This window comes from Sus scrofa, chromosome 7 (assembly GCF_054392235.1).
Source record: "Sus scrofa isolate SSC_HxYL_T2T_F1_AM1 chromosome 7, Sscrofa_HxYL_maternal_Yorkshire_Landrace_v2.0, whole genome shotgun sequence".
Taxonomy (NCBI): Eukaryota; Metazoa; Chordata; class Mammalia; order Artiodactyla; family Suidae; genus Sus; species Sus scrofa.
The window spans coordinates 133,812,903-133,825,047 of record NC_139389.1 but is presented as its reverse complement, the minus strand read 5'-3'; the positions used below and the strand labels follow the sequence as shown (position 1 = coordinate 133,825,047).

The 12,145-nt window shown below is 49.6% G+C and overlaps 1 protein-coding gene across 1 annotated transcript in view; it reads right to left on the bottom strand.

Annotated features, from left to right (window-relative positions):
• Positions 1 to 12,145, bottom strand: part of PPP2R5C (protein phosphatase 2 regulatory subunit B'gamma) — a 192,490-nt gene that overhangs the window by 115,236 nt on the left and 65,109 nt on the right. Inside the window, exon 9 of the mRNA XM_021081604.2 lies at positions 4,154 to 4,316. Coding sequence (XP_020937263.2) covers positions 4,154 to 4,316 — 163 coding nt within the window. The remainder of the gene's footprint in view (positions 1 to 4,153; positions 4,317 to 12,145) is intronic.

The window sequence follows — 12,145 nt, the reverse complement described above, 5'->3', positions numbered from 1 at the left end:
GACTGCCAGTGGGAACTTAAAAGGGTCTGGGAAACAGTTCGGCAGTTTTTTAAAACGCTAAACATACAGCAGCTCCATTTACATACGAGCCAGAAGTTCCACTTCTGGGTATCTCCCCAGGAGAGATGAAAATACATGTTCCAACAAAGACTTGGAGCAGCCTTACTCATAATAGCTAAAATACCCGTCAAATGGGGCATGCAAAAATAAAATGTGGCAAGTTCACCGAGTAGAGAACATGACTCAGCATTCCAAAGGAACAAACCCCCAAGGCGGATGAATCGCAAAAACATCATAAGAAGAATTAGATGTAAAAGACTCCGTGTCGCCACTTTCATTTATATCAATGAAATGTCCAGAAAAGGCCAATCCAGAGACAGAAAGTCGATCAGTGGTTGTCTGGAGCGGGGGATGGGAGTGACGGCAGCGGGCATAAGAGCAACTTTTTAAGGAATGTATTGTCATTAAACTGTATTGTCATAACGGGTGCACCACTCTACATGTTTATGAAAACAATCAAAATATCCAAATACAATGAGTGAATTTTTTTTTATTTTGCTTTTTAAAGCCACACCCACAGCATATGGAGGTTCCCAGGCTACGGGTCAAATAGAGGCTGTAGCTGCCGGCCTTATGCCACAGCCACAGCAATGCAGGATTCAAGCCACGTCTGTGACCTGTGCTATAGCTCATGGCAATGCTGGATCCTCAACCCACTGAGCAAAGCCAGGGATCAAACCCAAAACCTCATGGTTACCAGTAGGATTCGTTTCTGCTGCGCCACAATGGGAGCTCCCAATGAGTGAATTGTACAGTAAGTAACTTCTGCTTTAATAAAATTCTAAAAAAAAGTATGATTTAAAAAAAAAAAGAAATACTATGGATAGAGCTCAAGTTACACTCAGGAATACACAGCTTTAAATAAAGCGAACTCTGTATTTAACTTAACAAAAAGAGAAAAGAATAAAATAAAACAGGATAAGTAACTAAAAGTGGGAATGACATACATTTAAAACAAATAATCAAAAGAATAAACAAACTCCTAAAGAGAGATCACCTCCACAGATGCAGAAGAAATTAAACGATGCATTAAAGAACCTATGAGTTAATACAGGACCCGCTCAGAAATGACCCAACATGGAAGAAACATGCAGACTTATCACTGAGCGAAGAGCAGGCCCAGCCGAGTTCTATGTCATGGCCTGTAAGATGCGTATGTTATTCCGTATTTGACTTTTTTGTGTCTTTTTTTTTTTTTTTTGTCTTTTGTCTTTTTTTGTTGTTGTTGTTGCTATTTCTTCGGCCGCTCCTGCGGCATATGGAGGTTCCCAGGCTAGGGGTTGAATCGGAGCTGTAGCCACCAGCCTACGCCAGAACCACAGCAACGCTGGATCCGAGCCGCGTCTGCAACCTACACCACAGCTCACGGCAACGCCGGATTGTTAACCCACTGAGCAAGGGCAGGGACCGAACCCGCAACCTCATGGTTCCTAGTTGGATTCATTAACCACTGTGCCACGACGGGAACTCCCGTATTTGACTTTTGCTGAAACGGGTGCATTTTACCATCCCTGGCATCATATGGCAGCATGAGAGAGTGGCCTAAAACATTTTCACCTTCAGGAAAGATCACTATCAGTGCGTCTTAGATTTGATAAAATACAGTAGGACAAAAAAGGGAGAAAACTACAGACCAGCTTCATGTAGGAAATATGGAAGCAGAGACTCGAAGGAGAATTAATACACTGAAGCCAGCACATGTAAAAAGTCACACTGGGACAATACTGAGGTTTATCCCAGTAATGCAAGGAGAGCTCAAAAGCAGAAAAGCTATCAACACAGCGACATTAACATCCTATGGAGAAAGACCACGAGGCGTCCCGTAAAACTCAGCAGCAGCGCTACCACGAAACCAAGGAGACAGGTGGTACTGGTGGTACTAAGAACCAAGCACCTGCGAGCGGTGGGTAAAGGCCAGGCGTCAGGAAGCCAGGGCTACCTTCACCCGAGAAAGGAAACGCCGAAGCCTTCCACCAAAATGGCAGATAACGGGAGGCCTGCTCTCAGGTCTGTTATCTGTGTGTGCCTGGTCCTAGCTAATGGCGTAATAACATTAAAATAACCAGCATATGTTGTTATAAATATTGGAAGAGAGACAAAAGCAGCTACTTACAAATGACAAGACTGTATATGCAGACGCTAGTAAAAAAAAAATTACTGAGATTAATAAGAAAATTTGGTAAGGTGACAGAATAAGAAAATATTTAAAAACCAACATCTTTTTGTTAGGTGAGTAAGAACTAATTAGAAGCAGAAATGAAAAAAATGTAATTCTGTCCTGAGAGTGACAAAAACTATCAAGTGCTTAGGAGTAAATTTAACGCAAAGGTAAAGATTCCCAAGAAAATGGTAAAATCTTTTAAAAAGTCAGAAAATAAGACTCAAAAAAAAAAAAAAAATGGAGGTGATTTACCATTTTCCTAGATGGGAAAAGAATATCACAAAAATAATAATCTCCCCCCGGTTAATATAACTTCAATGTAATCCGAATCAATTCCTGTTTTTTCCGAACCAGACAAAAGTTAACACGCACAAATTGTTATTTATGGCACGGATACTCTGCAACAGCCAAGAACGACATGCTGAATGAGGCAGCAGTGAGGGGCACGGCCTGACACGTGGGTGTGCAACAGAGAACCCGTCCTCCGAGCCGTGAGAGCAGGGCCCACACTCCAGCTGCGATGGGCCCCCGGGCCTGGGCCTCGGCAGCCTCCCCGCCACCCCCGACGTTTGAGGCCCCCCCACCCCCACCCCGCCCCGACGTTTGAGTTTTCCCGCTGGGCCTCCTCAGGGCAGCAGGCGTCCCCTTCCTCCCTGGCGGGCCCCCTCCCCCTGGTGGGGTGGGATGCTGGCGCCAGCAGAGCAGGCCCCTGGTTTTGCCTGAGGCGGGACGCCCAGGACCTGGCGCAGGGGGTCTGCAGGTGCTCCACACAGCGTCTGACAGTGAATGACACGGAGGAAGGACGGGCCGCCTGGGGGGGGAAGGCTCCCCAGACCCGACCTAGGATGCACGTTACCTGCCACAGAGCCAAACCAAACGGCAGCCAGACACAAGCCCCGTGACACACACAGGGAGAGGAGGGCCTGGAGGCCGAGCCAGTGAGGGGCTGCAAAGGCATCCATGAAGTCCCTCCCTCCGCCACCCACTGCTCCGGCCCTCCAGCCTCCCCCCTGCCCGCGCATCTGCGTGAGCTCCCGCTCCCGGCTCCCCACCCTGCGGGCAGAAGGCGCAGGAGCGCACCTGCCAAGACGACGAGCCTCCTGCCCCGAGTTCACTCGGGTGAAAATTAACTGTACCAGACCCACTGCTCTGAATTTAAGGAATGAAAAATGCCCCATGTTTTATTACACTAGTCTTAGAGCTTCGTAAATACAAAAGTCTTCAGAGGGTTCACATCTGACTTTGGGGGCCTGACCCTACTTCCCCTGATAAGTAAGGTCTTACGTGCTTCGACCTTTTCAAAGTCTCCCAGAGGAGCCCTTTTAGGGCCTGATCACCCTCAGATGGAAAGGGGTAGCTCTGTCGTTTGGGGGGACATCGGGAGCCCAGAGCACCGCTCCCTGACCAAACTCATAGGAAGCCCCGGGGAGAGGAAACCCCCCCGTGACTCACCAGGAGAAAGTCCAGAGAGGACTGGTTCCCGCCCTCGCTGCTCCACCACCACACAAACGAAGTGGCGGTGGCACAGATTTTACAAGTCCTCTACCTGCAGTAACCCCCTTCTGAGCTGCTGGAGTTCTGAGACGAATGAAAGAGAATTACTGCAAAGAAAACTGCCTAGCTTAATTACAATCAACACGAAAAGACTGAAAGCCTTTCCTTGGTGGGTTTTGTTTTTTTCAGTATTTTATATCTGTGAAGTACGCGTGTTTACATGCTCCTGATTAAATTGCTCTGTAATTTGAAAGATTAGTTGGGTTAGTGGCATTCAATCTAAAAAAAACAAAAACAAAAAACTTACTAAGGAAGAAAAAATAACCTTACAGAATTTAAACACAGCAAAGGTATAAGAAGCTAGCAAACTACCGAAACATTACTCCTTCCCTCAAGTGGGCAAACTTTAACGTTTAAAAGATGAATCATAAAACTTACCTTTCAAAGACGGTAGCTTTTGAAGTTCTCTGCTATTGCTGGCGCTAAACCTGGAAGAATTTTGCCGTTTGTCTTTCTTCACTATGGGCTGAGGGGCTGGCACTTTTATTTTATTAGATACCGTAGACGGGGCAGCAACAAGGCTGTTTTTCCTGCTGGAAATCTGTTTCCAAAAGTGAAGACAACAACAGATGAACATGTCAAACGGCTGTATTTTACAGCACAGTTGAAACAGGGGAAAACACACACACAAACCAAAGTCGCACCCTGGGACAGGCTCCTTCGCTGTCCTGCACACAACGTCCTTCCTCTCCCGAGCCTCCACCCACCTCCAGCGAGGCTGGGTTTCCAGAGACCGTGCACACGCCCCTAACCGCGCGGGTCTTCTTCCAACGCTCTGACCCTGGGCTGATGTGCTGACAGGTTGACAGTGACCCTTCAAAGATGTTCACACCCTCATCCTGGAGCCTGTGAGGGTGTTTCCTTACTGGGCAAAAGGAACTTTGGGGGTGTGATGGGGCTAAGGACCCCGGGTTGCCAGGCTGGGCCCCGGGGAACCACACAGGTCTTGGCAAGACGAGAGCAGGCAACGAGGCATCGAAGCCGAGGTCGCAGGGAGACTGGAAGATGCTGCTCTGACCACAGAGGAAGGGGCCCTGAGCCAAGGCGTGCAGGCACCCCCAGAAGCTGGAAAACACTGGAACTGTTCTCTGGAGCTTCCAGAAGGTGCTAGAGGGCCCCGTTTTAAACGTCTGACCTCCAGAACTGTAAGATAATGAGCTGGTGTCCTTTCTTCAAGCCACCACGTCTGTGGCAATTTGCACAGCAGCAACGGGAAACTAATACCGTTGAACACCTCACAAAGGACAGCTTTCCCTGCTGGTTCACGACTCAGCCCTGAAGATCAGTGAAGGCTACGTAAAAGCGCCTTCCTCCTGAGCCTCCGGAACGGGCTTCTTTCGAGCCCCTCCCTGCATCGTCTCCAGGCTCCACCTTCAGCGCGCTCACCTCCAGGCGGCATCGTGACAGCTGGGGCCACATGCAGTCGACGCGTGGGGTGAGAAGGGGCACTGCAAGCACTCAAGCAGCGGTGGTGTCTGAGTGTGGAGGGCACAGGGGAGCTGGGAGCCCCTGCCACCCTGCAGGCGTAAGGGATCGAGCTCGCCTGGGAGCCCCGGGGGCTCAGCTGTGCTCAGCCTCAGTGGTGACAGCTGACAGATGCAAAGGTGAGTGTCCGCCACTGAGATTCTTTGTGCAACACACTCACTCCTCCCAGGCCCAAGAGTGGAGTTGGCATCTGCACATAGGCTTTTTAAATTTGTCATAAAAACACGACCCCACCAAGCCTCTTCCAATTACGCCAAGGAGACACACCAACTCGAGCCCCCAGTTATCTGCTCTCCTCCTTGAATGGGATTTTTACTAAAAAGAAACAGCTGCTCTATTTATTTATTTTTTTCAGTTGTGCTGGGTTCCTAGTCATGGGAACCCATGCTCTCTTTTTTTTCCTGCTTTTTTTAGGGCCGCACCCGAGGCACATGGAGGTTCCCAGGCCAGGGGTCCAATCAGAGCTATAGCTGCCGGCCTACACCACAGCCACAGCAACGGCAGATCCGAGCCACGTCTGCGACCTACACCACAGGTCACAGCAACGCCAGATCCTTAACCCACTGAGCGAGGCCAGGGATTGAACCGCAATCTCATGGTTCCTCGTCGGATTCTTTTCTACTGCGCCACGATGGGAACTCCCGAGCTGCTTTATTTTTAATAAAGTAACAGTAATAAGTAAGCGTAAAGAAGTAAGAACTGAATTATTTTTAATCCTGTGCTTAAACATACTTGGAAGTTTGCTGAGATGCCATACTGCCCGCAGACAGAACTCTAAACTGGGAGCCAGGGCCTGGGTTCCCCTTTCTCCTAAAGTGGACCGACTGTTCCTTCCTCAAAATGTGCTTTCTTGGGCTTTGACCTTGACATGTCACTCTTTCCTGAAGTGACATGGGACTTTCTTCCTTAAAAATCCCATCCCTAACTCTCCAGAGAATCCCCCAAGTTAAGTAAAACCATCCTGCACAGCTTTCTCTAAATGCTTCCAGAAAACCCTAGTGTTAATTCTGGTCTGGAAGGGCGCCTCCTAGGAGATGTTTTAAACGTTGTTACGTGTCCAGGAGATGAAAGTGTCTTTTTATTTTTCTATAAAGCTGAAGCCAGTGCTGTACACGTGATGACCCCAACAAATAACTGGGTACAAACATGAACAAAAACAGCCTCACGGCTGCTCCTACCCTGACAGGAGGATGGACTGTGCACCTCACACAACAAAACACGGGGATGAGTGCTCCGACACACAAAACAGACCCACTCCACGGGAGGCAGCCCGCTGCGGAAGGCTCCGAGGTCTAGACCACAGAGTCACCCCTAGGACCTGCCGCCTCTCCCGCCGACCCCGCGGTCTCGCTGGCCTCCCCGGAGAGCGCTCTCCTCGGGGCGGGCGGAGAGAGCAGCTAGAGAGGGAGCCTGGCTCCACCGGCCGCTCCAGCTTCGCGGCCGTCTACGAAGGTCCACGGGCTCGGGCCGCCAGCCCCCTGCGCCTGCGGGGCCTGCGGGCCCGCTCCTCGGCCCCAGGCGTCTCTGCCGGGACCGGGTGGCCTTCCCCTGCTGGGGGACCATCCGCCGCGAGAGGGCAGGGCGCCCGCGAAGCCCCCGGAGCGCCCCACTGGGCACGTGCGAGGACGCGCGGGAAAGGAGCGCTGCGTCTGCGCGCAGGCGCATGCGGGTCCGTGCGCGGGCGCGCGCAGCCCTGAGAGCGCGCGCAGGCCGGGGCTAGGGGCTGGCGTGGCTCCAGCACCCGGGCCAAGGCGAGAGCCCGCAGCCGAGCGCTGCCCGGCCCCGCCTGGCCAGCGTGGGAGGCGAAGCGGGTAGAAGTAGGTTCAGCTACGGCTGCGACTCCACCTCCACGCGGACCACACCAGGAGCCCGAGCTCCCGCCTCTCCCATCAAGCCCGTGACTGGTTTATTTCTCCAACACGATAACCAGCGGCTGACACCCCCGCCTGCCTGCCTTTTAGGATATTTAGAAGAGTGTCCGCCAGAGTAGTGTGATAGTGGCATAAGGACCGCCGTGCAGAGAGATCGATGGCATAGAATTAAGAGCCAAGATCACTGAAGGGAAAAGAAGTGTCTCCAACAAACGGTGCTGAGACCCCTGGACAACGACCTGCAGGAGAGAAAAGCTGGCTCCCCACCTCACGGTACATAAAACTGACCCCAAACGGATCAAAACCTAAATACAAGAGCTAAAACCATCCAACTCTTAAACAGAGGTAAATCTTCGTGATCTTGGACTTGACAGTGGTTTCCTAGCTGTAACACCAAGAGTGCAAGCGATAAAAGGAAAAAGATAAATTGGACTTCGTGAGAATTTAAAGCTTTTGTGTATCAAAGAACACTATTAAGGGAGTTCCTGTCGTGACACAGGGGAAATGAATCCGACTAGGAACCATGCGGTTGCTGATTTGATCCCTGGCCTTGCTCAGTGGGTTAAGGATCCAGCGTTTGCCATGAGCTGTGGTGTAGGTCGAAGACTCGGCTCCAATCCTGTGTTGCTGCGGCTGTGGTGTAGGCCGGCAGCTGTAACTCCGATTCGACCCCTAGCCTGGGAACCTCCATATGCCACAAGTACGACCCTAAAAAGGGGGGAAAAAACCACTATTAGGAAAATGAAGATATAATCCACAGAACAGGAGAAAACATCTGCAGGTTATGTATCTGATACTGTCTAGTATCCAGAACAGGCAACAGCCTCAGGGGTATTGAAGCTATTACAGGTTCTGCTCCAGACCACTGCACTAAAGCAGATGTCACGATAAAGCAAGCCAGACCAAGTTTTTGGTCTCCCGGTGCATATAAAAGTTACCTTTACACTATACTGTTGACCATTAAGTGTGCAATAATATTACACCTAAGAAAAACAATGTACATACCTTCATTAAAAATATGCTATTGCTAAAAAATGCCAACTATCTTCTGACAACACAGGGTTGCTACAAACCTTCCATTTATTAAAAAACCCAGTATCTGCAAAGTGCAATAAAGTGAATACGCCTGTGTTAAGAACCCTAACAACAGAAAGACAAACACAGATTTAAAAAGCCAGCAAAAACATCTGCTCCAGCAATCCCATTCCTGGGTATGTATCCAGACAAAACTATAACTCAAAATATATACGCACCCCTATGTTCACAGCACCACTATTCGCAACAGCCAGAACACAGAAATAACCTGCATGTCCATCAACAGATGAATGGATAAAGGCGCGCCATACATATGCCACGGAATATTACCCAGCCTAAAAAAGAATGAAATCATGCCATCTGCAGCAACAAGGATGCAACTAGAGATTCTCATACAAAGTGAAGTCAGTCTGAAAAATACCAAATGATATCACTTACATGTAGAATCTAAATTGTGACACAAATTATCTTGTCTATGAAACAGAGATTCACACATAGAGAAAAGGGACCCGCGCTCCTGGGCAGCTACCCAGAGAAAACCACGACTCACAAAGACACATGGACTCCAGTGCTCACTGCAGCCCGCTATACAACAGCCAAGACATGCAAACTCCCGAAATGCCCTCGACAGAGGAGCGGATCGAGAAGATGTGGTCCATACACACAATGGAATATTACTCAGCCACTCAGAGGAAAGAAACAACGGTATTTGCAGCCACATGGATGGACCTAGAAATGATCCTGCTAAGTGAGGTCAGGCAGACGGTGAGACACCAGCATCGAATGCTACCACCGACATGTGGACTCTGAAAAAAGGACACAATAACTTCTTTACAGAACAGATACTGACTCACAGACTTTGAAAAACTTACGTTTTCCAAATGGGACAGGTTGGGGAGTGGGGGGATATACACTGCGGGTTTGGATGGAAATGCTACAAAATTCGTTTGTGATGGTCGTTGTACAACTATAAATGCAATAGAAAAAAAGAAAAAATATATAAATAATAAAAAAAAAAAACAGAAAATGGACCTGTGGCTTGGGGAGGTGGGGAATGGAGTGAGAGTCTGGGGTTAGCAGATGCAAACTATTATACACAGACTGGAGAAACAAGGTCCTCCTGCATAGCCCAAGAAACGATATTCAGCATCCCGCGATAAACCATGATGGAAAAGACTATAGATGTTTACACACACATACATAGATATTTTTTTTGGGGGGGGGCACACTCATGGCATATGGAGGTTCCCAGACTAGGGGTCAAATCGGAGCTACAGCTGCCGGCCTACACCACAGTCACAGCAATGCCAGATCAGAGCCGTGTCTGCAACCTACACCACAGCTCACCGCAACGCCGGATCCTTAACCCACTGAGCGAGGCCAGGGGTCAAACCTGCAACCTCATGGTTCCTAGTTGGATTCGTTTCCTCTGTGCCATGATGGGAACTCTGGAAAAGAATATTTTAAAAAAGAATGTATAGGAGTTCCCATCATGACTCAGCGGTTAATGAACCTGACTAGCATCCTGGCTTCACTCAGTGGTTTAAGGATCCAGCGTTGCCGTGAGCTGTGGTGTAGGTCGCAGACGAGGCTCGGATCCTACGTTGCTGTGGCTCCGATTGACCCCTAGCCTGGGAACCTCCATGTGTCATGGGCGCAGCCCTAAAAAGACAAAAAGACAAAATGAATAAATAAAAAAGAATGTATATATGTATAACTGAATCACTTTGCTACACAGCAGAAATCAACACCACACTAGAAATCACCTAAACTTAAAAAAAAAAAAAAAAACTAGAATAAAAAAACTGGCAAAGAACTTCAACAGACATTTTTCTGAAGATACAGAAATGGCCAATAAGCAAATGAAAAGAGGCGCAATGTCTTTAGCCATCAGGGAAATGCAAGGGAAAACCAAGCAACTTGCTGAATCACACCCACTAGGGTGGCTATAATTAAAAAAAAAAGAGTTCCTACTGGGGCCCAGAGAAAACAAACCCAAGAGCAATCCATGAGGCTTCAGGTTCAATCCCTGGCTTTGCTCAGTGGGTTAAGGATCTAGTGCTGCCTTGCGCTGTGCTGTAGGTGTAGGCTGGCAGCTACAGCTCAGATTCGACTCCTAACCTGGGAACTTCCATATGCCATGGGTGTGGCCCTAAAAAGCAAAAAAAAAAAAAAAAAAAAAAAAGAATGGTTATCTTGATAGAAGCTATGACAACTGATGGACCTTGAAAACATTAGGCAAAATGAAAGAAGCCAGCCACAAAAGGCCATCTCTTGTATGAAATAACCAGAACAGGAAAATCCACAAAGAAAGATGGCAGATTAGTGGCTGCCAGGGCCTAGGCGCAGGAAGAAATGAAAAGCGAGGACTTAATGTGTGGGAGTTTCCTTTTGGGGTGAGTAAAATGTTCTGGAACTGGAGAGTGGTGACACGTACAAAACACAGTGAACCTACTGAATGCCCCTAACACTAAGTTTCGTGTTGTTTATTTTACCACCTATAAAAACGTGTCTCATCTGTTCCTCTTCAGCTTGTTTAGGGAACCCCTGCCCTCGCCACCCCGTCTCAGGCAGAACCAGGAGCTTCCCTCTTCTGTGACCCCCACTGACCTCTAAATAGGGCCTGGCGATGGGAGGTGGGTCTCTCTCCAAGAGAAGACTAGTAGCTCTCTGAAAGAGCTTGTTTTGGGGGGTTTTTTCTTGCTTTTTTTTGGCTGCTAGACAGCATATGGAGTTCCTGGGCCCGGGATCAATCAGATCCCAGCCACAGTTGCAACCTACGCCGCAGTAACACCAGATCCTTAACCCAATGTTCGGAGCCGGGCATCGAACCTGCTGCCTGGTGCTAGAGATACCACCAATCCTGCTGAGTCACAGCTAGAAGGTCCTGAAAGAGCTCATTTTTTTTTTTAACTATGAACCAACTCCAGTTCATGTCAAGGACAGCACCAAAGCAAGCAAGGGAGGAACCAGTGTTGGACAGAGAAATCCACACCACAGCCACTTACCCCACGAGGGGTCCCAAAGGGTCCTTGTCCCTCCAGGCTGACTCGCTGGCAGCCCGGGCCGCAGGCTCGCAGGGCTGGCTTGTGCTCAGGCGCGGAAGGCACCGATGCTGGCTGAACCATGCCTGACAAACGATAGGGAGCTTCCTTGGCCTAGGCGCTTACTTGCAAAATGAAAACTGGCCTGTCTTGCTTGGAATTACAGGCCGTTTTTGCCAAGAGCAATGGTCCTGTTTAGTTACTTGACTTGGGTTAGAGCTAAAACAGGCTGACCTCTTCCCTGCGTCCGCACTCTCGGAATGGAGCTTGTGGGCAGTTCTGTTTTTCTCTCTTCCTCAGTGAGGAGAGATGTGCCCCTGGGTTTTCTTCGGCCTCTTCATTTCAGCTCCGTGATGGGATTCATCAAACCCAGCATCACTTAGCCAAAGGGCTGCCCTTTTCCTTTGGCTGGAAGTCACTGGAAGTCAGTAGTCCCCAGAGGTTTCTAAGCAGGCGTGGGGACCCCCCACCCCACCCCACCCCCAAGCTAGAGGCAGCGGCACTTCTAGGTGGGTGGTAGGTGCCTTCCCTTCCCAGGGTCCCTTCATGGGAGGAGGGCTACAGAGGCTTCGGTGAGGGCTGGGGTCTGTCACCACGGGGTGCCGGCAGCATCCAGGCCTGGGCAGTGGGGTTCTGGAGCTGCCCTGGCTGGGCCGCTATACCCCGCAGCGCCCCAGGGAGCGGGGGAGGAAGAGGGCACTGCCTACCCAGGGGCTCAGGCCCCCACCCCAGTTCTTCCACAGCAGCCCCCAGGAGAAGCGCCGTTTCTAACCAACACCAGGTGTGTCAAGCCTGAGAGTCTCTGTGCCCATGGGTGCCCCTACACCCCTAACCTCCTATACAGCCAGGCAGCACCCCAAAATTGGAGTGGAAAAAAAAATCTGGTCAGCAGATACATGGGTGTTTGTTGGGTTCTCTGTACTCTGAGATATTCC